Genomic DNA, 25,102 nt, shown 5'->3' on the forward strand with positions numbered 1-25,102 from the left:
AACTTTAGTTTTGAGAGCTTAAAAAGCTCATATGCATGGGAAACCAGCTGGGGGCAGACATGTACTCTGTATAGCCTGGGAAGGGGCGCGCTGCTTCTTGTGCCAAAAGAGGACAGACGCTTGGGTAGGAGGCTCGGCTCGGCTCTGGGTGTCAACTGAGAAGTGACACTGTTGCAGTTAACCTTCAAAGACAGCAGCACATTGACACTGGGGTTAGTGGGAGCTTGGAAGACGTTACCCCGATAATCTACATCAGTCAGGGCCCACCGCTGAAAATCAGGTAGGAGTATTCTGGTCTCAGTGGAAAGGCAGAGAAGTTTTTCCATGACACAATGAGTTAAAAATAACTCAGACTATGACCATTAGGAGATTTTGTTTTGCCAGACGATCACATTCACACAGTGTTTTGTCTTATGGCTAAAAAAAGGCATACGCTTATAAGGCTGTTTTTTAAATGTACTTGTTGTTTTATACCTATTGTCCCTTTACCCTTTGCTTTTCTCTTTTTTTCTTTATAAAGACAGAGGTCTGCTAATACTTAGAATTTAAAGTCACCATCTCTCACGATGCTCTGAGTGACAACTTTTCTTAAAATAGAAGCAGAAGAAAGTTCAGTTCAGGTTGGGGAAAAAACAGAGTTTGACTAATTCATTAAGTAAATAGTTAAATGTCAACAGTATGTCACTGGAGTGTGAGAGGATGAGGTTAAGTTACAGGGATACAGGGGGACATATATATCTGTCTGCTGGATGACATGTGACACACGTAAAGCATGTTTTCCCTAAAACATATTTGATTTCATCAGTGAGCTCTTTCCATTGCTCTGTTATACCAACTTTTTGCAAGTTTGAAATGTAACACCATTTTATTTTATGTCTACAGTTTAATGTTGTTCACAGGTAATACATATGAAACCTTGAAAAACTCATACATGCTGTAGTCACATTTGAGCTCAACCCAGGAAATCACCTTTTCACACCAAAGGTAGAACTAAAGCAAACCGAAAGAGGAAACTACATCGCAACTGCTCGTCTCCATCAGATACAGCACTAATAGGCTTAAGCTTGTTGTTATGAAAGTATAGTAACTAGATAGTAATCTCAAGTATAACATGCAAAACAGTTTTGTGTTCATTCTCCAGGGAGAGATTCAATTGTGCAAAATGATCTTCTCCAAGAAGTTTTTCATTTGGTGATGTTTCCTTTGTTCCTGCATCACCTTCACCGTCATTTTTTTAATTTCAGAATGGAAACTCAAGGTGAAAAAACTCACACCTGTGGGACAATTTGTCTGAAATATCTACTTTTTCTCTTCAATATTCTTTTCTGGGTAAGTTGACAATGAAATGTTAAGGTTTTCACACAATTTGAGACAGCAAACCCTCTGTTAAAGGCTCTATTTGATACTGGGATTATTATCAATATCATTAGTTGTAATAATGAACTTTTACATGGAGCATTAATTTCATGCTTTGCTTTAGAAACCACAGATACTAATGAAGACTTTAACTTTATGACACTGAAACACTACTCAGCTTACACAATTAATACTGTTACTTCTTATTTTATTTATTACTTTCATTTCCCTTAGGCTTTAAAGATAAACTGCATCAGTTCTTGTATAACCTCATTTCTCATGGTCTATTTCCACCAAGTCTCTATTCAGATATGAAACTGTAATCTATGTGCATCAGATAAAAAAAAAAAAAAAAAAAGGAAAAGAAAACAAATTTAGCTCCATATCCCAATGAAAGAATAAGGCATTGCCCTCTTTGCATCGCTATCGCATTTTAGGAGCTAATTTATAACTGCTAAAAATGCTGTGGCACATTCTTGACAGGAGCATCTGGTTTGAATTGAGCTGATAACGTTCCCCTCTTTCAGCTGGCTGGAGGAACTGTGCTGGCAGTGGGAGTGTGGACTCTGGCGGATAAGAGCGACTACATCAGTTTACTGAGCTCCAGCTTTTACTCAGCCTCAGCTTACATTCTGATAGCTGCTGGAGCCATCGTGATAGTGACCGGGATAATCGGATGCTGTGCCACTCTGAAGGAGATGAAGAGTCTTTTGATTGTGGTAAGGTGGCTCAGTCACACAAAATACGACCCTACAGCGGAGAAATGTTTGATTAAAAACCTTTAGCTGTTTACTTTCACTCCTCTCCACCAGAGCGTTAACCCCAGTTAATAATGTGGAATCAGAAACCAATGAAAGGCACTTTAAGTTCCTGTTTATACACACACAACCTAGTCTGGGTCTATGTGTATTGAAAGTTAATCCTTGGTGACCTTATGTCTCGTCTGCCTGCATTCAGTACAGCCCATTATGTCAGTCGGGCTTTGCTGTCAGAAATAACAGACAAAGTCACGCAGAGTGTGTCTTTAAGAGTGTAGATTTAGAGCACGGCTCATGCCAGAGGAATGAAGGGCATCACAAGCAGCTGCTTGGACTGAAGAGGCTGTGAGAGGCACAGACAGACGCAGTGAGAGGATATAATACTGAAGCAGCACTGCACAAGCTCTGTCACATCGTGTCTATTTCCATATTTGCCACGACCTTTGTAATGAATAACTTCCTTTCCCACAGTTCAATTCTCTAGAGCATTACTTTTATTTGGTTTTTGGAGTCATGCACAGATAGTTTCAATGCTGATGCCATATTTAAAATCACAGTGCATGTCATATTTCAGCACAGATACGAACTGAGACACCGTCTGAAAAATGCCGGAATTTCTATTTTCCATCTGAAGTTTATTTACAGCTGTGTTGTTGTTTATTTCCTGTCTTTTCGACAGTATTTGGTCTTGTTGCTCTGTATTTTCCTGCTGGAAATCATTGCTGGTGTGCTGGCCTTCGTAACCTATCAAGAGGTGAAGTGTTTATAATTTTTCATTATTTTGTCAGCTTCCATTTATTTCAAATTTTGCAGTAATTACAACTTCTTTTTTTCCTTTTTTCTTTTTTTTTTTTTTTTTTTACTTTTTTTTTGTCTTTCTGCTTGTATTTTATTTTATTTTTTATTTTATTTTTGTCATTCCACTATCTCCATCATGTCACTGTTTTTACCACCCAGGAAGTGCTTCTGTTGCTGCCCTCTCTTTTGTGAAATCTTCTCTGCATGCCTCTCTGCACATGTTCTTCATTTGTCCTGTTTTTCCATTCTTCTCACACCTCTCTTTCTTCCCCCTTTTCTCTGGCTCCAGTGTTTCCCTCTCTGCTACCAGGTAACCTGCTGCCACCTGTCTCCATTTTATATCAAGCTGTTTCTCTAGCAGGTTGATATATGATGGTTCATTTTCACTCTTTGCACTTTGTCAGTCAAGAAACAAAAGTATTTATATTTGCAAATAAATTTAAAGACTGCTCATGAAATAGGGAGTAGTATATTTTGGGTTACATGTGGGCATTGCACAGGTACAGTGGAATGTTACAAGGGAGGAAAGAAACTTGACGAGGGGCTATTTTTATTTATTCTTACTGACAGTGACATTTTTTTTGTGCTGAGCGATCACTGAAGTGCTTCTCCTGTCTCGCAGCTGGATGAGGAGCTCAGACAGAACCTGAAGGTGACCATGCAGCAGAAATACCAGCAGCCAGGGGAGGAGAGCATTACGCAGGCTGTGGACAAGCTTCAGCAGGAGGTGTGGAAGTGATACTGCATGTCTGAATCACGGCGCCACCGCTTCCATGGCCGAGAAAAACTCAGTGATCACAGAGTTTGAAATGACAGCCAATTTAGCCCGCGTTTGTTCATGCGTCTCATCCTTTTCTATTTCCTCTGTTCCTCCCTTTCCCGACGCCCTCTCAGTTTAAGTGTTGTGGCAGTAACAGCTCCTCAGACTGGAGAGACAGCACGTGGATCCATGCTGCTGATACTGAGCAGCTGGTTCCCGATAGCTGCTGTAAAACTCCCAGTGACCTCTGCGGCCGCAGGGACCATCCCTCCAACATCTACAAGGTGGAGGTGGGTGGATCTGTTCATTTGTCTCCAGCTAAACGATGAATTATAGCAAGATTTTAATTTCTTTTCCTCTCTCATGCTCTCAGGGAGGATGCATCATGAAATTAGAGGATTTCATCCTGAGTCAGTTGTATATTCTCGGTGCAGTGGGCATTGGGATTGCATTTCTCCAGGTAAAACCCTACCCACTTAGCAAAACACTGGTTAATATGAACATCTTATTTAATGTTGTGCAAAATACCAGCAGCTGAATAGTAAACAAACGTTGCTTCTGTTTGCAGTGTGTAACTAAGATGTTCCTCGTGTCTTTTTTTTTTCTTTCAGCTTGTGGGGATGATGTTTACTTGCTGCCTTTATCAAAATTTGAAAGAAGATCCATACTGATGTTTTTAAATATCACAAAATGTGTCACATCATGAATTGTAAAATGTTTGTTTAGAAATTTGAATGCCCCGAATTACTCACACAGTTCTGGATGCTGTGAAGTTGACACCAAAACATGATGGTTTTCAGAATACAAACACTATAGAGACACTGTAATGCTGCTGGACAGCACTAATACGCGTTCTAATGCACGCTTTCAGCATCTTATTTTAACGCTAATATTGTATGGATGAACTTGTAACTAAAGTTTTATTTTCATTTCTTTTTCTTTCCATTTTCAAGTATTTAATGTTGCAAACAGCGTTGGCCTTATTGTTGATCTACTACCTGTTTGTTTGTTTTTTAAATCGTCAGCCATTGTTTACCAAAGTTATAATTTAAATATGAACATAAAAATCATTGTTTGTCTGTTTGCAATGCAAATAAAATAATACTCGCAGCCTCTGAGGTTTACAGGTCATAATGTCCCTTGCCTGTGACATCGAGCTTTTATTCTGAAATCCTTTGAGCGGATGTTGTTGTCAGCTGACAAAACCTCTTCCTTGTGGATTTTTTTCTTGCGTGATTTCGTCCTGATATCTTGTTATTCTTTTCGTAGAGGTCAAAATAGTTCATGTAGAGGGACCGCAAAGGTTAACGAGATGTCTGCCAAGCCAACTTGTTTAATAGTGGCGAGCGCCTCGTCTCAAGGTGGGTGGCCCCACATGTGACAGCTGATGTATCAACGACCGAGTGTGGGACACAATGTTGAATCAATTAGAGCCTGGTTCCTCATTTTATCATATGTTTTCGTTTGGCTGTCTAACAGTTTTCTGTTGCAGATGTTCAGTGGGTTTTCTGGTACATTTAAAGGGATGTGTTTGTTCATTCAGGGGTGTCCGCTAAGTCTTTCCTTCAGTCCTTCAGTCTCTCTGCCTCAGCGTTTAATCTCCAGACGGCCACACCGGGGGTAAGACTTTATTTCTAACTAGAAAAAAAAAAAAAGGGCAAATGCTCTTCATCATTTTAAAATGTCTCATGAAAGTGCGGAGTTCAGATGAGTTGAGCTACTCTGAAAAAGAGCCGCCACCGACATGAGACAGCTCTATGGAAAGGTATCTTACTCTGTTAGGTCGCAAGTGAATAATAACTGAGAAACACAAAAACCGAAAGAAACCTCCTCTATAGACATGGGGACCAATGTCTCATAAGACAACGTATATAAAGGGTTTATAAGCTGTTATTAATGGCGTCAGTGATCATTTACTAATGCTTAATAGATCAGTTATAAGTCATTAATTAGGCCATCTGGACCAAAAATCATTTACAAACCGTTTATAACTACATTTATAACTACAGATTTGAGCGATTATTGATTATAGATTTGTTAATGATTTATTAACATGTATAAGTGGCTGACAAACTTTTCCTGACGACTTATTAAAAACTGAGAATCCCACGTCCCTTTATTAATGACTCACTAACATTTATAACTGTATATTTGATGACTTGGAGGGGTGTCCAGGGTGTAGTGTCATGCTGGAGGAGGATTTTCAACAACCTGGCAACCCAAAGGCTGTTGTTATAGATGGATTTTAACTGATCTGTAAAGACTAGTTTTAAAAAGATATAAAAATATGTTGATCTAAATAATTTTTATCTTTTGTTTTTTTCCCCCCAGAAAAAAAAACAATTACCAAGTTAGAAATTCTTAAGATTACATTTACTCCTTCTCCCTCATCTATGATGAATTTTGAGGATTTAAAAAGTGTCATATTAAAATTTTAGCTACTGGACACAACATGTCTCCTACTTCACTGTAAACTCCATTCTCAGTGTATGTGCACTGGAGGTTTCACATCCTCACACCACTGGGGCTGCAACTAATTCTTATTTCCTTTATTGATCAATCTAGCAATTATTTTCTCAATTATTTAGCCTGTAAAATGTAACTGAAAATATTGAAAAATGTGTCGCACAATTTTCTAAAGCTCAGTGATGTATTCATATTGCTTGTTTTATCAGACCAACGGTCTAAAATCCGGAGATGTAAATATATTACAACTGAAAAAGTGGAAAATGTTGGGCATTTTTGCTTTTATTAATTGATTATCAAACTAGTCTTTTTTATGTCCTCCAACTAATCAATGGACTAATTATGTCAGCTCTCACACAAGTTGCATTTTGGCATTTTGTACTGAGATGAAGGGGCTGAGTCTGTCTCTGAATTGCAGGGGAAGCCAATAGACTTTGTTGGAGTGGATGAAAGCACTGCCAGATGGGTGCAGGACTTCAATGTGAAACCTTATGCCACACCAGCCAAACTTGAATCTATAGATGGTGAGACTATTTGTTTCATAGCCACTTGGCTTTTGCAGTTTCTGCTGCTGCAGGTTGGACTCTGCTCAGTTATGTCACAACGACCTTTTCCAGGTGCCCGATACCAGGCATTGCTCATCCCGGACTGCCCTGGAGCGCTGAATGACCTGGCACACAGCGGCTCTCTGCACCGCATTCTCACACACTTCATCTCCCACCAAAGTGAGTGTGAGGCTCATTTTAAGAACAATCAGTATGTAATCTGTACATTCTCCGTAGAGATTTGGATGTAGGTTGGGTTTTTTTTTCCCGTGTGTGTGCAGAGCCCATCTGTGCAGTGGGACAAGGCGTGTCGGCTCTGTGTTGTGCCACAGAGGGACAGAAGTGGATCTTCAGTGGCTACAGTTTAACAGGGGTTAGTTATGCTCAAGTAAACATGAAGGCAATATACCCAAATATATGATATGTATGTGTTCAATGTAATTGACAACAGTAACTGTTTTTGTTAAAAGCCGTCAGTGTTTGAACTCGTGCGGAGGCCTGACTTTGCCAACCTGCCTTTGATTGTGGAAGACTTTGTGAAAGACAGTGGAGGGTCATACACAGGTGAGCTGACCTGCAGAGCACAGATACTAAATCAGCACAGTAAAAGACTCAATCAGCATTTTAAAAAACTAAACCAACCCCCTCCCTTGTTTACATCTCTCTTTTCTAGCAAGTCAAGAAGATGCTGTGCACGTGGTCATAGACAGACACCTGATCACTGGTCAGAACATGGAGTCGACCTCACTTGCTGTAAATAATCTAATCCTGCTCTGTAGTGCCAAGTAAAAAATAGAAACGTTTGAATCAGGAGCACTCAAATTCAACAGCTTAGTTGTTTCACATTTATATTCATGTAATTAAACAAACATTCATCTCAGATAAATACTGGAAGATGCCGCAGCAGAACAGATGTTTGGCAACAATGTAAATACAGCTTCATTACTTGTCAATGCTGTTGACATATGTTATATGCTGATATAAATCTAATAAAAACCACACAATCAAATGTCTCGATTTGAAGATTTAGTATCAGGTATCAGGAGCAGAAGATTTCTTCACCATGGTTGTCCAAAGCCAGGAACCTGGATGCAGAACTGTATGTGTTTAATGGTGATCAAAACAGTCTGAACAGATGTCTGTGGCACATGAACTCTGATGACCTCTGAACAAGAATATACCCCTTCATTTAAACTTTATACACACTGATGATCATGCACCTTCTGTCGCTGAATGAAGATGTGTTACTGCACTCTGACTGAACTGCACAAGTTTTTTTTTTTCCACAATATCATTGACACACAGGAATAAAACAGAAGTACCTATTGGCTGCTGCTTGAACCTATTAAATCAACAAATCTCAGTTTCATTCAAGATTTCTCAACAGTTTCATGACCCTCACGCAGGTTCAGCATTAACTAAATTCTGTCAATGGCTCATTTCAGAGTTCATTTCAGTTGCTCACACAGAAGAAAGAAAATGAATACCTGCATACACCACCTGAGTTTCTGGTGCATTGTGTTCAAGAAAAAAAAAAAATCAATGTGCTGATGATCCAAGGTCCCCGGTCTTCACTAACAAGTCCAACTCTCATAGGAGATCATAGAAATAATCCAGTCCTTGTCCCAATTCCCATAAAGAAATTCCAGTTCCCAGCTCAGTGGCTAAAGAGATTCTCAGGTAGACTGACTGTAAAATAATGAAAATAATGTTAATCCCCACGTTACTGAAAGCACAAGTTTAACTGTGAAGTAAATGGCACCTGGTCTTAACATTTGTTTACCTACAAACTGACTTAAAATGTGAAGAGGTTTACCTTCAGCGATGGATAGTACACCACATGTTTAACTGCATTGTTCCTGAAATTAAAGGGTAGGGACAGATCTTGTGTAAAACAGGCTGTGGGAAGCAAAAAATTTGCTCTTTCAAAGTATTACACTATTATTACCTCTTGTAACTGAAGTAATGCTCTGCAGAATATTCATCCCAGAGAAGTTTGGGCCTGTGTTCTCGCAAAATCTCAATGTACCTACAGAAAATGAAAGATGTGTGTGTTAAACCCTGAAACCCTACTGACTTCTCCCAGTTTATTGCTTAAACACAAGTTAGAAAGGTTTTGGTTATTTCACATGAGAGATTTCTGTATTGTCGCTACTATTCTCACTGGTCTGATGAGGGCGTGGCTTAGTTGGAAAAAGGTGACCTCACGTACTTTTGTGCACCAGTCAGACTTCAGCAACATTTGAAGCAAAAATCTGGTCACAGATGTGGTGATGTTTCCAGGCCAATCAGTTGTGGCCAAACCACACCTATACAGGTGATGTTCTCTTTTCCATACTTTAACTTTGTTGCTTATTTGGTTATGAATATTGTATGTTATGTTTAATAATAATAATAATAATAATAATAATAATAAACTTTATTTATATAGCAATTTTCATTGCAGCTCAAAGTGCTTTGACAAATATAAAATAGACAACAAGATAAAACAGGAATGAAAGAAAAAATTAAATGTAAGGAGCTTTAAAGGGGAACTCCACTGACTACTATGTATATGAAAAAAGTTACATTAAGTGTTTTGTGGCTCTAGCAGAGCTACATCAAGTCTGATAAACTGAAGACCACAAGTTTGAAAATGAAAAAAATCTGGGGATGTGGAGTTAGAAAGAAGTGAGTTTACCAGATCTCTGTAGCCTGCTTATCATCTCATCAGCCAGCAGCTCAAGACAAGATTATCTTAAAACACTTCAATACCTGACTGAACTGTCTGAAGTCGAGTTGCATTGTAAATAATGTACAAACCAGACTTTAACAAGGAAGAACAATGCATAGAATAAAAAAAAAACCTCACCTGTCTGACACAGGAGTGCAAATCAGTGGAGTGCTCTAAATTTTGAAGATTGCAACATATGAAACTTTATTTGCTATAAACTATTCCTGCATCATCTTACCTTCCTCCCAGGATTGGCTCTGTCCCCTGGCTTGCAAAATCAAGGCCGTACAAATTGAGTCCCAACAGGATCTTTTGCCTCCACTGAGTGGTGGGTGCAAGCTGGAGAACACAGTCTCTTACCCAGGGCAGGGGAGAGCTCGGGCCTGGTCTATTTAAAAAAAAAAAAAACAAAGAAAAAGAAAGAAAGAAAAAGTCACACAACTCAGAACATTGTCTCCTGTGGATCTTCAGCTACTCAAATCATGTCACTACCTCATCAAATCATCTCAATTTCAATTACTTGTAACTCACCTGGCGCCGCTGGAGTAGTCGTACGTCATGAGGCTGAATCCATCGACGACAGGGGCCAACTGCTCAAACTCCTCCCTGCCGAACATACCCGGCTGCCCCGTACTGATCGTGATGGAAAGGGGAAAAAAAGCAGTGGCAATTTCTGTTGTTTTTTTAAATTTTTAAAAAAATGTTTACAGTTGTTGAAAGTGACCATTTTCATTTTTATTCACCTTGTGACGGCAGGTGGAATAACAAGAATGCAGTCTAATCTTTTCGCCTTCAAAGTCTCACATATGTGTTTCACCAAATGCACCAGCTCTCTGGATGAAGGAGATTGCACATGTTTGATAAATTGTATGACCCTCTTGAATAATCTCAAAAAGACAAAGACTAAAGACCTGGCATTAAATAACTCACTTTCTTTTGTTACCTCCCAGCTGGCTCCAGAGCTCCAAGGTGAAGCCATCGAAACCTTCAGTCTGCAAGGCCGCAGCTTCATTAGACAAACTGCACCAACACTCATTGTAAGAGAGATAAAGCTGAACACAACACTTTATTACCTTTGCAACATCCACCAGCTCGCTCCCCAGTTCTTCTATCTCATCCTCACTCCCCAGCACGGTCATGTAGTCCTGGTAAGACCAGCCATCAAATAACAGCCGAGGCACTGAGAGCACAGAAAATGGAGCATTTAAATAATCAAACAAAAGACTCTTATCTGAAACCACTTGCACTGAGCCACATGAACAGATCTGAGTTGACTTGCAGGCAGTGAGGAGGACATCTACTCACCCATCCTGACTTTTTTGTTAGACTTGCGCACAGCTTTGACCCATGCTGAAAAGACAGAACAGACCCTTTTACTCCATGTACATTAGTCCATCTGTGGGGACACTTTAGTAAAGACTAGAGGAGTTCTTCCTGTCTGACTGTCATTGATGTGGCTCGTCTACCTGGGTCATGGTCGTGGAGTCCCGTGACGTCAAAGGTTTCAGGTCCTCGTCGGCGGAGCTGAAGCCACACTGGAGACAGTGAGGTCAGTTTGGAGCCAAACATTTTGGCAACATCATAGCCGTGGGAATTCCACTGCAGGGTGGGAAATGAATTCAGATACTGTGTCGAAACGTACAACTGAAACATTCAAGGATAGGTTGATATATTTTCAAGTTTGTCCGAAAGTAATACTCACATGCCCAAGAGATGGTGACATTGGGTGTCTTTCAAAGTTTAAGGCTACTACTAAGACTAAAACTATTTTTTATTGTTGATTAATTTTGCTCTATCACAGTGTCCCAGAGCTGGAGGTGATGTGTTCAAATTGCTTGTTTAGTCAGGCGGACAGATTTTATATTTAGCCACACATAAGACAGAGAAAAGCATGAAAGCTGCACTGAGTTGCACACAAACAGACACACAAAGAGGAGATTTTGCAATAAAAACTTTGGGAGATGCCCAGTTTATTTGGCTAAGTCAGGCTCAGCTTTGTGAATATTTGAATTCATTTTTGCAACGAACACATTTTTGCAAACCCCACCCCGCCCCACAGACAGACAAACACACACACACACACATTTCTTACATGCTTGTCTTTAAATGAAAAGGGTCTTTTTACAGCCAGTTTGGCGAGGAAGAACTGCAGTGTCAGACTCTTCCAGTGTACATATGGGCTTGCAAGTGTTGTATTCGGACAGACTTGAAAACCTCTGAACCTCTCCTTTGATGCTGTGGTAATAGTGTTGTGAAATGATAAATAGCAGCGAGGGAGAGTGTAGATGCACCAGTGACTGGACTTCAGACTTACAGGTGTGACATATCCCAGCACAGGTCCTTGAAATGTTCTCTTGATGTGAGCACAGTGTCTTTTTTCCTCCTTCACTATGTCTTTCCAGTGCGGGTCCGACACAACGAGGCCTCTCTCCAACACAGATAACTCAGCTGGAGATGTCTAAACAGTGGGATCAAAGAGGAGAGGGGACACATTTCAGTGGCAGGTTACAAGTGACAGGCGAGGATAAGGGCCTCTCCCTGAAACTGGAAAAATCCATGTGAATACAGCGACATGTCAGACAAACAGAGGAGAGGACAGCTCACGCCCATTTCAAGGTAAAGACCTGAAGTTACTCACCTCAGCCTCCGCTTTATGCGACTTCTTCGCATCAGTTTTTGAAAGTGTAGCACTGGCCAACCAGCAGCCGGAGAGGACGTGCACCAGCACTAGCGTCGCTCTCATTTTCAGAAAGGCAATCAAAAGGCGTCGTGAAGCAGTGAAACAAGAATGGGTGAGCTCCTGTCTGCAGGTTTCCACTGCTTCCTTCCTGACGGAGAGCTGGCAGATTAGAAACCACCATGTCCCCCTGCGGTCTGAAGCCGCACGGAACAACGAGCCGACACGGCCCCGTCCATCCTGCTCAAACTTATCCCCTGAAAATGTGATAAACAACTTGGCTTTGACTGTCGAGCGGCTGGTGCCAGCGTGATTGACAACTTAGCTCAACGTGTTTCTGGTGGCTGAACGAAGCTGTGTAACTTCCGTATTGTGTGCTTTTCAAAATAAAGGTTGCGCATGTCGCCAACGAGCAGTGTTGCCAGATCGGGCTGTTTATCCCCCCCTAATTTTGATTAGTTTTTGTACCATTAAAAAAATTCGTCTATACTCCATATGTTTTTAAGCAGGGAGAGAGATATGAGTCAAAGATACTGTGTGAGGTGAGAGGGACAGGTGCATGCAGGTGTCCTATAAACGACACATATTTTTAGACTCACCCTCTCCAGAGATATCCTCTTCTTTGATGCCCATCGCACATAAATGTCCATAAACCTGCTTCAACGCAGACAAAAAAATAAAGAGACACTCCAGAAAACCTGCCTGAGAAACATCACATTTTCGAGTTTCCTGCAGTATCAGAGTAATTTATTGATAGCGGTCACCACATCTAATAATATATAATTAACAGGAACTCTAATGACGAAGTCGGTGGACTTAATTCTTCAAATTGTAAACAAACATAGACAAAAAGTGTTGCTCAAGTGGCAGCCCACAGCATAACTCCACATCCTGGGCAACACTATACTTCTTATCTGTTGTTAATACTCACGTTTAAGCTCATATTTGGTAAATTAAACCAAAAAAGGAGCTACTTTTGGGAAGTCCGTGCGGTTTCTAGACTCTGGTTAAGCTTTATCAGTCAAATTTGGCAACACAGCCGAGCTGAGTGTCAGGGAAGTCAGCTGAGCAGGTAGGCGGCGGTGTGGCTAACATGCTAACGAGTTAGCACAACCGAAGAAGACGACATGCGTCAAACAAACCCACTGTCCACAGAAGACATGACTGAGACACTTACAAGTTGTCCGGCATGAGTAACTAACATTAGCTGTTCAGGTTTCTGCTCTTTCGGGCTCTTTTCAGATATCCAGCGTTAAAGGGTAAGTGTTATTACTTACTGTAGCTAAAGTAAATAGCTTGAGTGCAGTGCTGTTAGCGAGCTAATGTATCAGCATTTCTGTCTTAAACTGCTGAGGCGGCAGTCCGCTTGTTTTATGGCATGAATGACACTTTAACATTAACTACAGTCACTTATAACGATGATGCATGAGAGGTCAAACCTTGAGCTTTGTTTAACAGTGCACCATGTTGGACATTTTAACATGTCCTGTGAGGTTGAGTGGTGGAAGAGGTTTCTGGGCTTCTTTCTTCATTGAAGTTGTCAATACCATAGTCTAAAACACTTCATCTGCATTTAACATTTTACTTCAGTACAAGTAGACTGATCAGAACTCATTATGCGGCAGAATGATCATCCCAATGTTGTGATACATTATTGGATTATTATCACTGGTACATTACTGTCTGTACAGGATTTCATGTTGTAGCTGCATGGCTGGTGTAAAGCAAATTGAAATCACTAAATTAAATCATTATTTTTGTCAGAAATAAGTGGAATAGCAAGTATAATATTTGCATCTGACATTTAGTGTAAAGCCTAAAATGGAAATACTCAAGTAAAGTACAAGAACATCAAAATTACACTTATGTGTAGCGCTTGTATAAACCTACTTAGTGTAAGCTACACCACTGGTGAGATTCACCCATGTTAATAGGAGAACTAACATATCTATCAACATCAAGTTTTACTAGTCCAATGTGACCTGGCGTGTAACATTAAAATGTGACAGAGTTAACAGTTAATAAGTAGAGCCTCTCCTGGTTTGTCATTTGTCTGTAGCTTAAGTGAGGTATTACTGGTTTGTATTGGAAGCTGTACTTTTACACTGATTATCATTTTTAATTTTAGTGAGTGATGGCAGTTGAACAATTTGTGTCAAAGACACTCGAGCTTCTACAGGAGGAGAGGGAAGCTGAAATTGAGGAGACCAGGTAAGAAAATAACATCCAGGCTGTTATACTTGACTGTGTAAAGGGGCACATCAGCAATTTTGTTCTGCACTTCCATGAAGTTGCTGGACTTGGAAGAGACAAATTCAAAAACAAAGGTCAAAAATGAAGCAGCAGAGTTATTGTGAGTTTTAGACTCTGGGATGGGTCAAGCTCCAAAAATGCTGGGTCCTACTCTTCCCATAATGATACGCCATAGTGTATCCTTGACAGAGGAATGCTCATGTCTTTACAACTCCACAGCCTCAGTTTGTAATGCAAGCTATTGCACAACTGTTTTTACAAACTGTGTAATTGTCCCCAAGACATGTATACCAACCTTTATGTGCATTTTGGTGGATATCCTTTTACTAGACAGGGATTTTGGTATTTTTTTAATGGAAAGGCCTTTGGTTGTTTTTCACACAAAATATTAAAAAATAAAATTTTATTAGTGGTAGTTGACATTATGATATTACAGTCTTGTTTTGTGCCACCAGGCTATGGCAGGAGAACATCTCTCTCAAGAATCTTCAAAATAAAGGAGTTTGCTTGCTGAAACTGCAGATAGGAAGTCAGTCCACAGGCTTGTATGGTCGCACAGTCGTCATCCTAGAGCCAAGAAAGCATCTTGGTTTCTCGTCTCTACCAAGCAACAGCTTTGGACCTGGTGAGATGGAAAGTTAAAACATTTGATCTGTTTTTTTGTCACTTTGGTTTCATATTTTGCTTAATATGATGTTTACATCTTTTGTTACAGGTGATATAGTTGGCTTGTATGACACTGGTGGATGCACCGCAGCCTCTCAGATTGCCACAGGAATAGTGACGAGAGTCAGCCAAGCTTCCATAAGTGTGGCCTTTGATGATTCAAAGGATGGGCTCAGTTTTGATACAGATGCTCTTTACAGCCTCCTGAAGTTGGCAAATGACGTCACCTACAAACGAATGAAAAAGTGAGTAACATATGTAAAGTTCTCACTGTAAAGCCATAAAGATAGAAGTGAGCTGAGAAACCTTAAAACGACTAATGTGTACTCTGTGTGTTTGTGCAGTGCCTTGAATTCATTAAACAGATACAGCAATGGAACGGCAGCCAATCTGATCAGTGTTCTCTTTGGAGACACAAAACCTTCCTCTCAGTCACAGCCAAGTAAGTGAGACTTTATAAAGGAAATATTATTAAAAAAAAATAGACCTTCTATTTGCTTTATGTCTTAGTGGTAGCTTGGTTGTATGCAGCACACTGTTTACACTAATTTCAAACCCTCGCCAATCAATGAGACTAATTCTGGCTGTTTCTTTTCTGTTCCTTCAGATGAGGTTGAATTCTTTAACTTGAACCTGGATGATTCCCAAAGAGAAGCTGTGTCATTTGCTTTGTCTCAGAGAGAACTGGCTGTGATCCATGGACCCCCAGGCACTGGGAAAACCACCACAGTGGTGGAGATTATTCTGCAAGCAGTCAAACAAGGCCAGAAGGTGCAAAAAGTTGAATTTATAAGTGTAAATGTGAACATATTGTCTCCACTGATTAGGTTAGTTATATTTATGTGTGCTTGTCACTGGTTGCTGCATTTGTCGTCGCAGAATCCTAGACATGATCATTTTCATGGGATCCTTTGGTTTGTGCAGGTCCTGTGCTGTGCCCCGTCTAATGTGGCTGTGGATAATTTAGTAGAGAGGTTAGCCCAATGCAAGGCCAAAGTCCTGAGGCTGGGTCACCCTGCCAGACTGCTGGAGTCCATTCAGAAACATTCACTGGATGCCATCCTCGCTCAGAGTGACAATGCAAGCATCATCACTGACATCCGCAAAGACATTGATAAAGCTTTTGTAAGTATTTTAGCGTCTGGGGGGCTGGAGCCAATCCCAGCTGACATTGGGCGAGGGCGGGGTACACCCTGGACAGGTCGCCAGTCTATCACAGGGCTGACACATAGAGACAAACAGCTATTTCGTATGATTTATATATATATTATATAGATATATGTATATTTTTTTTTCCAGATGGGAATGAAGAAGCATGAAAAAGGCGAGCGGGTGAATTTCAGAAGAGAAATAGGCGAGCTGAGAAAAGAGCTGAAAACCAGGGAAGCAACAGCCATTGCCCAGATCCTGAAAAGTGCTGATGTTGTGTTATCAACCAACACAGGTTAGTAATGGCCTTGAGTGAAGAAAATGTCAGTCATTCCCTGTCATTTAGTTGTAGCGGTGATGATGAAAGGCAATCAGCGAGCACTTGTCTGCCTCTGCAGGTGCTTGTGATGACGGCCCTCTGAAGTTCCTGCCAGCAGAGCATTTTGATTGGGTGGTGATAGACGAGTGTGCTCAGGCCCTGGAGAGCAGCTGCTGGATCGCCCTGCTCAGAGCACGCAAGTGCATTCTGGCTGGAGACTACAAGCAGTTACCACCGACTATTAAATCACAAAAGTAAACAGGTTTTCCCTTTTTATGCATCTATATTAACATTCAAGATTTAGTATTTGATATTCGCTGCAGTTAAAAAAATTTCCTTAAAAACTGATTTTAAATTTGAAGCATTTTTCTGTGAAACTGTGAATGTTTATTACTATATAAGCAACAATCAAGGTTAAAGTAAAGGAAAGTTGGTGTTGTTTGATCAGATTTGATTGACTGGCAACATTAGCAAACAACCCCACATCTGTCATCATACACTGAGGGAATTGGTTTTCAGAGCTTGTTAAAAGATCTTGTTACATGATTTTTATTCTTTGGTGCATATTGTTCTCTTGTGTTTCCCACAGAGCTGCATCAAAAGGCTTGTCTCTGAGTCTTATGGAGAGACTTATCCAGATGTATGGGGACTCAGTGGTCCGTATGCTGACAGTTCAGTACCGCATGAACAGTGCCATCATGGAGTGGGCCTCCAAAGAGATGTACCAGGGAAGACTGACTGCTCACAGCTCAGTGGAGAGACATTTATTAAAGTAAGAATGAGTTTAGTTAAAGAACATATCTCACTTTTGTATTTTGGTGAAGGATAACTTATTGAAATCACTGTTGCACTTGATCCAAACAGAGATCTACCAGGAGTCAGCTGTGTTGAAGAGACCAGCACACCACTTCTTCTGATAGATACAGCAGGCTGTGGTCTGAGTGAAATGGAAGTCACAGATGAGCAGTCCAAAGGCAATCAAGGTTAGTTGTTTTTATCAGGAAAAAAACAGAATATTTTAACTGTTTGAGTTGTATAGGATCTAACTGTGTGTGTACTGCATCCTCAGGTGAGGTAGACATTGTTGAACTGCACATAAAGGCCTTGACTGAAGCTGGGATTAAAGCTAAAGACATAGCTGTTATTGCCCCGTACAATTTACAAGTAAGTTGCTGATTTGAGGAACTGTATCTTAAAATCATACATCTGAACTCAACTGCCACTACTGTACTGGGTCATAGCAATAATGAAGAACTTTATTTTCTACATTTCATAAATAAAAAAATCCACACTTTTACAGTAACTAAAATAAAATCACTAACAAAGAAAATGTCAAATTAAAGCAACATTATACAGCTATTTTCATTCCCACTGTGAATGCCTGTTCTTGCACTATGTCATTTGAGTGGAGCAAGTACGATCTTCCACAAGAAGTGCGTAACACTTCCCGGCACTACATCACACACCAACTCGCTATTCTCAGTACAGAAACAATGGCAGAGGCAAAGATTTTAGCACACAACGGCTGTGGTTTCAGATGTGTTCAGATTAGCCAAATACTTACTTGACATGAAGGAACAGTGAGATTGGTGGTTTTTACTGAGATGATGATTTTGTGTTTGCTGCTTGAGTGACTGACAGGCTTTGTTGTGTGTACATGAACTGTTAGCATCAGTGGGTATGCTGCTTCCAGTACCCTTAATCACTCAGACTCGGAATTGTAATTCCTGTAATCACCACATATGGCTACAGAGGCTGCTGTTGCTGCTGCTCAGCAAAAGTTACATAGACTTGTTTTAAACTGGAAATTTAAAATTACACCAAAAGATTGAACAAATGTGTCTCGAATTCCCTCAGTGATTTGGATTTACTGATTTTATGGCTGTGTAGGTCGATCTCCTGCGTCAGAAACTGTCTACAAGGCATCCAGAGCTGGAGATAAAGTCAGTGGATGGATTTCAGGGCAGAGAGAAAGAGGCTGTAGTGTTGTCATTAGTTCGATCCAACAGAAAAGGTACATTTTTTTTCCTGTTGTCGTATCTGTTTCTGCCACACCATGAACCTTTGCATGTGTGTAAACTGATACTGCTAACGTATTTGTTCATCCCTTTATTTTAGGGGAAGTTGGCTTTCTGGCAGAGGACAGAAGAATAAATGTGGCTGTTACACGTGCGAGACGCCACATTGCTGTTGTGTGCGACACACAAACTGTTCAGAATCATGCTTTCTTGAAGTCCCTGATTGATCATATGACTGAGTTTGGTGAGGTCAGAACAGCCTTTGAGTACATCCAAGATATCGTGCCACAGAACTACACCCGTGACCACAAAGACACTAAGGCTAACACATCCGCCAGCAGCTCTGCATCTACCAAACAAAGTGTCAAAGATCAGGCTCCCAGCAAGGGGAAGAAAGGGCAGAAGAAATCCACCTGTAGCAGCAGTAAGGAAAATCCTGCTGGTCCAGAGAAGCACACAAAATCCTGTACATCAACACTCACAGAGGAACAACAGAACAAGAAGAGATACACTGAGATCAGAGAGCAGGTGGAGAAGTTTCTGAAGGACCTAAACCAGAGTGAAATACAATTCCCATCATCCTTCAACTCTCATGACCGCCTGCTAGTCCACCAGATCGCAGAGGAGCTGGGACTTGTGCACGAGAGCAAAGGTGAGGGGAAAGACAGGTGTATCACTGTGTCCAGGCCCCTAGAGTCAGCACCAGCCGAGGAGCCGACACAAGCACAAGAACAAGAAAAAGCCCATGAAGAGGAAACAGTCCCACATCCCCAAAGTGAGCCGCAATCTCACCCTCCATTAGATTTGAAAAGTTTACATTTGGAGCGAATGAAGAGGGAGCAACAGAAAAGAGAGGAAAACGCTCAACGGAAAAAGCAGCAGAACAACATCCCACCTGCTCAGATGCAGACATCCAAGAAGGCCAAAGGTTTGCATCAGAAAATTAAAGTTTTCTTATACATCTGCCACATCAAACATTTGACTAGTGTCTCTATAACTCTGTCATTTCTCTCCCAGGAAAGAAGCGAACAAAGGCGGGTGCCTGCGACATTGCTGCAGCAGCCGCTCCTGATGATGACTTTGACACACTTATCAATGCTGTCATGAAGGCTGACAGTGTGTGTAGTTTTGTCAAGTGTAAAGCATCTGTGCTAACCCTTGGACAGCTTTGCCTTTTTTGCAACAGACAGTACTGTCTCAGTCATCATATACCAGAGGTAAGACAGGAACAAACCACAACCAAATAATATATGTTAGGTTTGTGTTTTTAGTATTCTGTGTAGGTGGGATTTGGTGTGGTGATGCACTTGTTGCTGAAAATGTATGAACAGTGCCAGGACAGTATTTTAAAAGTCTGTGTGCTGATATTTCACCATAAGTGACAGCTTTAATATAAGGAAATGGTGGTGTGTGAAGTTTTGTGTTTTCACCACAAATGTAAATGTGTTGTAATCTGTTTTTAGGTTCACGGCTGTGGAGATAAAGCCAAGTCTCATGCTCGGATGAGAATAAGCAAGGAGGGTGTTCTTTATGCTGGCAGTGGGAAGAAAGACAAATCCATGGATCCCAATAAGAAAGCTTACCTGCAAAGAAAACTGGACTCTAAACTTAAAGATATGGAAACACAGAGGAAACCAAAAAACAAAGAAAAGGAAAGCTAATGTCACCATACCAACACTTTAATTAACAGAACTGAAGACTTTTGTTTTGAACAAGTATGAAAATGGTTATAGTCTTGTATAATAAATTATACATACATTTTGCTCTTCTGACCTTCATTGGATACATTATGGTATACTGCATACCTTTTTGTCATTTTTGCCAACAATATGAAGGCCAAGTGTGTTCTCATAGCACTTTTTATTTTAATGATAACAACTGAACATTCAAGATTGAACTGAAAGCAGGGGAGGCTCATCTCAGAGATCACTTCTTGATCACTTGATTAACCATCTTTCTCTTGACTCTTTTTAATTCTTGCTACAGCTAACCAGCTATCCATTTTGATATGCCACTCTCCTTTTTGCCATGGATATGATCTTTTAACATGCAATCAGACTGAGAGAGCAAACAAGTATACAATGTGGTCCGGCCAGTGACAACATAAAAGTTCCTATCATTGGCTATCATTATCACAGTGGTAGGCCTTAATGCGAGGGAAAAAAACTGTGAGTTTTTAAAGATCATTTCATTTTAAAACATTTTAATTTTTTATAATTACATCTCTTCACAAAAATTGTACTGTTTCGCAAATGATTTGTTGGCCCACTTGCAATACCTTCACGTCCCACCAGTGGGCCCCTGCCCACAAGTTGGGAGCCACTGATCTAGAAAGATGCATCTACTGTATGAGAATCTACTCTACATCCACTGTTATAGTCAGAGGACAGATTGTCAGTGGGCTGGAGATCTTCCCACCCTCAAACAATCCAGGGGAGACATAGGGGAAAATCCTCTCTGTAAATCTCTCTTTGAACATGTGTATTGTTGTCAAATCATCAGCGTTGATGAACAACACCTTTCCTTTGTCACAGTCCAGCTCTACAGTAATCCTCTCAGGCTTCTGCTTCAACATGAGCTTGGTGCGTGGCGAGGTCTGAGCCCAGAAGGAGTCGCCATTAGATAGGCCAATTACCCAGAAGCCCTCAGCAGGGTTGAGGAAGACAGCAGTCTTCCTCTTAATGGACTCTCGGGCCACTCCAATGTACCAGTCTTTGCTTTTGCCCACTTCTACGGTCCAACTGTGCTTTCCAGATCTGAAGCCAGTTGCTCCCAGCACACACACACGACTGGTGCAGCGTTCAGGATTGTCAGGTACAAGCTGCTTACTGATGTACTGCACACTAGTCAGCTCGTCAGAGAACTTTAAGTTGGACTGGGCAGTGTTTGGATCCAGAGTGATGGGAACTGAAAGTGTAAACAAAGTTCATTAGATTCAAAATACTCATACCTTATAGTAAACTTTAACTCGCAGGACATCGTGTGTTCACCCACCATATTTGACAATGTTGGCCATCTTCTTCCAAATCCCAAACTTCAATGATCCCAGATGCTTTGCAGAGTTTATCAGAATGTCTCTGATAGACTCTGGCTTTTGAATGTTGCATTTTCCCCTAAAATGTGGAAATGATTACTGTGATTCATGACTGTCTAAAGGAGACATGGAGTTAGAGCTAATTTAGCAGATAGTAGGGTATGCATACCTCTTCTTTGTCTGCTTGTAGTCCTTTTTAGTTGAAGAAAAAAAATGTAGAATTAGATCTCATTAATGAAGTTAGCAGCATAGTTTATGCACATCACATGTAGTTTTTAGGGCTACTGGAGATCAGCATAAATGAGAAGTGTCTCTTTTTTAGCCTACCCACATTGATTCAATTGGGATAGGTAAAATAATAGGAACACCATTTAGTACAACACAAAGCACTACAAATTACAGCCCCCAAAATGATGATACAGTTTATATATAACCTTGATGAAGGGAGGAATTATTGCAGAACTGTTGTATTAGACCATATTAGTTTTAGCTAGGTTTTCCTAATAAATTGACAACTGAGTTTATGTGGTAAAACCCATCCAGGGTGATAAACATCTCACCACTATGAATCATTCAAGAAGTAAAACAGCCAAAATGATATCAATCCCTAAGAAAGGGAGCACAGAGACAATAATACATTAAATGTATGGGGTATATCGGAAGATTTCAAACCAAATAAAATATGCAAAAAAGTACATGACCAAAAGCATTTAGTCCACCTCAAAACATCTCAATAAGTAATTGAGGGAATGCCACTTGATGTTGTATGTCCTCACTTTTCCTCTGGCTCTACCAGCAGGTTGACGTTTGTGGCTTTTAGTGAAATACCTTGAGAACTATTCAGTGTTTTTTCACAGCATAAGGTACAGGCAGTTTATAGCCAAGTACCTGCTAAAGTAACAGCATTCCCATCAACGTCAGCTGCTCTTTACAGTTAGTGCTAATGTTAGCATACTACCATGCCAAACTAAGATGGTAAAACATTAAGCCTGCAAGACATCCACATGTTAGCATTGTTAGTGTAAATTGTTAGTGTGAAATATATAAATGTATATATACACACACACATTTCTTTGTCAAGTTAACAAACACAGATATGTTATGATCAAAACCTTGTACAACTCTCAACAGGAAGCTTCATCCAAAATATAAATAAATTTTCCCTATTTTTTTACTGGAATTTTTAAATTTAAATTTCACTCGAAATTCTGACACCAAGAGGTTTGAACCGAGAATATGAAATGAAACATTTCCCACAGACTCAGTTTTGTATATTATTTTGTTTGTTTTAACAGAAATATGAGTAGAGATTTTCTGGTTCATAGCAAATTAATGCTTCTTGTCATGTACAATATTCTAATTTTTTTCTTTTCATTTAATTTACACATATTTTGACACTTGATATATCTGATGCATTATTGACTCTTTTTTTCTCTTCATGTTAGTATATAGCAGAAACCAGTGCCACATAGCACAGCATATATCCAAAGCTGATAGGAATTAATTTGATACAAAAGGCCACAAGATACAATTTACAAATAGTGATACAATGAACGTACCATAAAACAACAAGTCACTATACTACCACTTGTTGGGATTTATGTTTTTGACATTTTTAATTGTGTATTTTTTCAGTTTTTCATATTTAGAGATGTTTATCACCCTTGGAGGCTTGGGTTATGACTACACCTGCCATAGAACCTACTTATATGTGTATATTGGCGTGTGAGCATTTTTAGCATTTTGACCAAAGGAAAAGCTGACTGGGACTGAACCACTGTACGCTTGGATAAGTTTGTGGTTTGGAGTCAGTGGTTATAATGTTGTGTGAAGATGACTGTAAATGTACCTGTAAAAATGGTAAATCCTTCGCTCTGAGGGCTGTCTCAATATCACTGATGGTGGAAGAGAGGGTTTCGATCTTATCCTTGATGTTTTCCAGCTTTTTGCACATCACCTGGGTCTTAATTTCCTCTTCCTGTTTGAGCACCTTTAGTCTAGTGTTTTCCTCCTCCCAGAGGAACAGGTGCAGCTTCTGAAACTCCTCCTTGATCACTTTCTCATTTTGATTTGCTTGGGTCTGCAACATTGAGGAAGCTGGTTGTTTATAGCAGTAAACAAAAGGAATGTTTGCGTGCTGCCCTGAGGTTAATCCTCCTTAATGAGTCACACTTCATAATTAAAGCAGTTAATGTCCACAAATACTGAAATATGAGTGTGATTAGATGTACAACAAGGCAGATGTTGTGTTCAGAATGATGGATATAGCAAATGTAATAATTTTTTACCTGTATATAGGTTTTTGTTCCCTCCCAGTGCTCTTTTGTCATGTTCAGTATTCTGAGCTTTTTCCTTAAGGCCTCCAACATGGCTGAAATTTCTGCCTGAGATGTTCACAGAAAAATCAGGAGTTAAATGAAGAGCTGAAACAATTAGTCGACTAAAAAGTATCTTGAGATCAATGTTCTGCTTTTCAGTGCTTCATATCATTGTAACTACATGATTTTAGACTGTTTGAAGATGTCGCTTTCTAATTTTGGTTAATTGTGATGGACATTTGTCCCTATTTTTAGTCATTTTTAGACTAAATGATGAATCGATTAACTGAGAAAACAACTGGCATAGTGTGTGATAAAGATAATAAAGAAAATAATTGTTAGTTGCAGTCATTCTAAAACTTGTTTGACAGCAAAAACTACAACCACAGTAGCAGCAAATCTCTTGCTCGCACAGATAACTAACTGAATCCTGTGTTTCTTGTGTTGTGGTGTACACAATTTGCCAAGTTATTTCCCAGTTTCTATTTTTACTCTACCTTTTTCTGCTGCGCAGCCTCCTCCACTGGGCAGCAGTCATGAACCTTATGCTGTTTTGACGTGTGGCAGACAAGGCAGATGGCCTGTTCGTCATTCTGACAAAAAAGCTTCAGCTTCTCATTGTGAAGAAAACAAATCTCCTGATTGCCGCTGGCCCGCCGCACTTGATATTCATCTGCAGCTATCTTTAGTGCCAAGTTGATGGGAGGCCTCCCAGGGACAGACACAGCGCGACACACAGGACATTCTCGACATCCTTTACATTCCCAGAATTTCTGTAAACAAACTTTGCAAATATTGTGGCCACATTTCAAAAGAACGGGAACGCAGTAAATCTCAGAGCACTGAGGACAAAGTAAGTCCTCTTCAGAGAATGGGCTCGCTGCTGCCATCAGGTTGAAGTGTTCCTGTAAAGTGAGGTTACGTGAAAACTTCCTTCCTGCTTCTCAGGTGTTGTGACTGTAGGCAGTATTACCCTGAAGGACTGGTTGAAACTTCAGTTAAGGTTGGCAAACTAGTATGACTGGTTAAATCGACATGGGTGTATTCCACATACTGTGCACTCACCGGGCACTTCATTAGGTACACCTTGCTAGTACCAGGTTGGAGCTCTTTTGCCTTCAGAACTGCCTTAATTCTTCGTGGCATAGATTCAACAAGGTGCTGGAAACATTCCTTAGAGATTTTGGTCCATATTGACATGACAGCATCACACAGTTGCTGCAGATTTGTCGGCAGCACATCCATGATGCGAATCTCCTGTTCCACCACATC

General features: G+C 40.3%; 5 protein-coding genes across 8 annotated transcripts; 3 read left to right on the plus strand and 2 right to left on the minus strand.

Annotated features, from left to right (window-relative positions):
• Positions 1 to 101: 101 nt before the first annotated feature.
• Positions 102 to 4,790, plus strand: cd151 (CD151 molecule). 3 transcript variants are annotated; one of them, XM_071497778.1, is made up of 9 exons: positions 129 to 280; positions 1,245 to 1,329; positions 1,884 to 2,075; positions 2,794 to 2,868; positions 3,202 to 3,222; positions 3,535 to 3,639; positions 3,807 to 3,962; positions 4,046 to 4,132; positions 4,284 to 4,790. In XM_071497778.1, exons 2-9 carry the CDS (start codon positions 1,246 to 1,248, stop codon positions 4,341 to 4,343), a joined length of 780 nt encoding a protein of 259 aa, XP_071353879.1. In that variant the 5' UTR covers positions 129 to 280; position 1,245; the 3' UTR covers positions 4,344 to 4,790. The 3 variants fall into 3 exon arrangements, with proteins under 3 accessions (XP_071353889.1, XP_071353879.1, XP_071353898.1); XM_071497788.1 differs by lacking the exon at positions 3,202 to 3,222 and having other exon boundaries at positions 102 to 280; XM_071497797.1 differs by lacking the exons at positions 2,794 to 2,868; positions 3,202 to 3,222 and having other exon boundaries at positions 147 to 280.
• Positions 4,791 to 4,852: 62 nt separating this feature from the next.
• Positions 4,853 to 7,692, plus strand: gatd1 (glutamine amidotransferase class 1 domain containing 1). Its single transcript, XM_071497810.1, has 7 exons — positions 4,853 to 5,033; positions 5,216 to 5,292; positions 6,557 to 6,662; positions 6,756 to 6,863; positions 6,965 to 7,056; positions 7,154 to 7,247; positions 7,357 to 7,692. Exons 1-7 carry the CDS (start codon positions 4,856 to 4,858, stop codon positions 7,470 to 7,472), a joined length of 771 nt encoding a protein of 256 aa, XP_071353911.1. The 5' UTR covers positions 4,853 to 4,855; the 3' UTR covers positions 7,473 to 7,692.
• Positions 7,515 to 12,432, minus strand: chid1 (chitinase domain containing 1). The gene is made up of 12 exons (XM_071497764.1): positions 12,035 to 12,432; positions 11,711 to 11,854; positions 10,863 to 10,995; positions 10,702 to 10,746; positions 10,470 to 10,576; positions 10,327 to 10,388; positions 10,140 to 10,229; positions 9,928 to 10,029; positions 9,635 to 9,784; positions 8,632 to 8,712; positions 8,500 to 8,542; positions 7,515 to 8,372 (listed from the first exon to the last, which is right to left on the minus strand). Exons 1-12 carry the CDS (start codon positions 12,137 to 12,139, stop codon positions 8,274 to 8,276), a joined length of 1,161 nt encoding a protein of 386 aa, XP_071353865.1. The 5' UTR covers positions 12,140 to 12,432; the 3' UTR covers positions 7,515 to 8,273.
• A 707-nt stretch (positions 12,433 to 13,139) lies between these two features.
• On the plus strand, positions 13,140 to 20,241 carry ighmbp2 (immunoglobulin mu DNA binding protein 2). 2 transcript variants are annotated; one of them, XM_071497713.1, is made up of 16 exons: positions 13,140 to 13,332; positions 14,202 to 14,284; positions 14,782 to 14,951; positions 15,042 to 15,237; positions 15,337 to 15,434; positions 15,600 to 15,763; positions 15,917 to 16,117; positions 16,292 to 16,436; positions 16,540 to 16,714; positions 17,050 to 17,232; positions 17,325 to 17,443; positions 17,530 to 17,624; positions 18,351 to 18,474; positions 18,579 to 19,406; positions 19,496 to 19,695; positions 19,942 to 20,241. In XM_071497713.1, exons 2-16 carry the CDS (start codon positions 14,208 to 14,210, stop codon positions 20,137 to 20,139), a joined length of 2,973 nt encoding a protein of 990 aa, XP_071353814.1. In that variant the 5' UTR covers positions 13,140 to 13,332; positions 14,202 to 14,207; the 3' UTR covers positions 20,140 to 20,241. The 2 variants fall into 2 exon arrangements, with proteins under 2 accessions (XP_071353814.1, XP_071353805.1); XM_071497704.1 differs by having other exon boundaries at positions 13,192 to 13,332; positions 15,872 to 16,117.
• Positions 20,137 to 24,783, minus strand: LOC139632658 (zinc-binding protein A33-like). The gene is made up of 6 exons (XM_071497739.1): positions 24,328 to 24,783; positions 23,801 to 23,896; positions 23,362 to 23,592; positions 21,682 to 21,704; positions 21,473 to 21,591; positions 20,137 to 21,385 (listed from the first exon to the last, which is right to left on the minus strand). The coding sequence occupies exons 1-6, from the start codon at positions 24,718 to 24,720 to the stop codon at positions 20,835 to 20,837; spliced, it is 1,413 nt and encodes a 470-aa protein (XP_071353840.1). The 5' UTR covers positions 24,721 to 24,783; the 3' UTR covers positions 20,137 to 20,834.
• Positions 24,784 to 25,102: the final 319 nt, after the last annotated feature.

The sequence above is a fragment of the Trachinotus anak genome, unplaced genomic scaffold (genome assembly GCF_046630095.1).
Source record: "Trachinotus anak isolate AG129_WGS33_773 ecotype Australia unplaced genomic scaffold, CSIRO_AGI_Tana_v1 ptg000002l, whole genome shotgun sequence".
Taxonomy (NCBI): Eukaryota; Metazoa; Chordata; class Actinopteri; order Carangiformes; family Carangidae; genus Trachinotus; species Trachinotus anak.

What these genes read in the sequence shown, in the direction of transcription:
- cd151 (XM_071497778.1), top strand. Translation starts at nt 1,246, where the DNA reads ATGGAAACTCAAGGTGAAAAAACTCACACCTGTGGGACAATTTGTCTG. An exon ending in CCTTCGTAACCTATCAAGAG is followed by an intron (nt 2,869 to 3,201) that starts GTGAAGTGTTTA and finishes CTCTGGCTCCAG; the next exon opens with TGTTTCCCTCTCTGCTACCA. An exon ending in TTGGGATTGCATTTCTCCAG is followed by an intron (nt 4,133 to 4,283) that starts GTAAAACCCTAC and finishes TTTTTCTTTCAG; the next exon opens with CTTGTGGGGATGATGTTTAC.
- gatd1 (XM_071497810.1), top strand. Translation starts at nt 4,856, where the DNA reads ATGTTGTTGTCAGCTGACAAAACCTCTTCCTTGTGGATTTTTTTCTTG. An exon ending in CAAACTTGAATCTATAGATG is followed by an intron (nt 6,663 to 6,755) that starts GTGAGACTATTT and finishes GACCTTTTCCAG; the next exon opens with GTGCCCGATACCAGGCATTG. An exon ending in GTGGCTACAGTTTAACAGGG is followed by an intron (nt 7,057 to 7,153) that starts GTTAGTTATGCT and finishes TTTTGTTAAAAG; the next exon opens with CCGTCAGTGTTTGAACTCGT.
- chid1 (XM_071497764.1), bottom strand. Translation starts at nt 12,139, where the DNA reads ATGAGAGCGACGCTAGTGCTGGTGCACGTCCTCTCCGGCTGCTGGTTG. An exon ending in ATTCCACCTGCCGTCACAAG is followed by an intron (nt 10,030 to 10,139) that starts GTGAATAAAAAT and finishes CATCACGATCAG; the next exon opens with TACGGGGCAGCCGGGTATGT. An exon ending in CATTACTTCAGTTACAAGAG is followed by an intron (nt 8,543 to 8,631) that starts GTAATAATAGTG and finishes CTTTAATTTCAG; the next exon opens with GAACAATGCAGTTAAACATG.
- ighmbp2 (XM_071497704.1), top strand. Translation starts at nt 14,208, where the DNA reads ATGGCAGTTGAACAATTTGTGTCAAAGACACTCGAGCTTCTACAGGAG. An exon ending in ACCTACAAACGAATGAAAAA is followed by an intron (nt 15,238 to 15,336) that starts GTGAGTAACATA and finishes GTGTTTGTGCAG; the next exon opens with TGCCTTGAATTCATTAAACA. An exon ending in GACATCCAAGAAGGCCAAAG is followed by an intron (nt 19,407 to 19,495) that starts GTTTGCATCAGA and finishes TTTCTCTCCCAG; the next exon opens with GAAAGAAGCGAACAAAGGCG.
- LOC139632658 (XM_071497739.1), bottom strand. Translation starts at nt 24,720, where the DNA reads ATGGCAGCAGCGAGCCCATTCTCTGAAGAGGACTTACTTTGTCCTCAG. An exon ending in AGGCTGCGCAGCAGAAAAAG is followed by an intron (nt 23,897 to 24,327) that starts GTAGAGTAAAAA and finishes TGAACATCTCAG; the next exon opens with GCAGAAATTTCAGCCATGTT. An exon ending in AGGATTTACCATTTTTACAG is followed by an intron (nt 21,705 to 23,361) that starts GTACATTTACAG and finishes TCAACTAAAAAG; the next exon opens with GACTACAAGCAGACAAAGAA.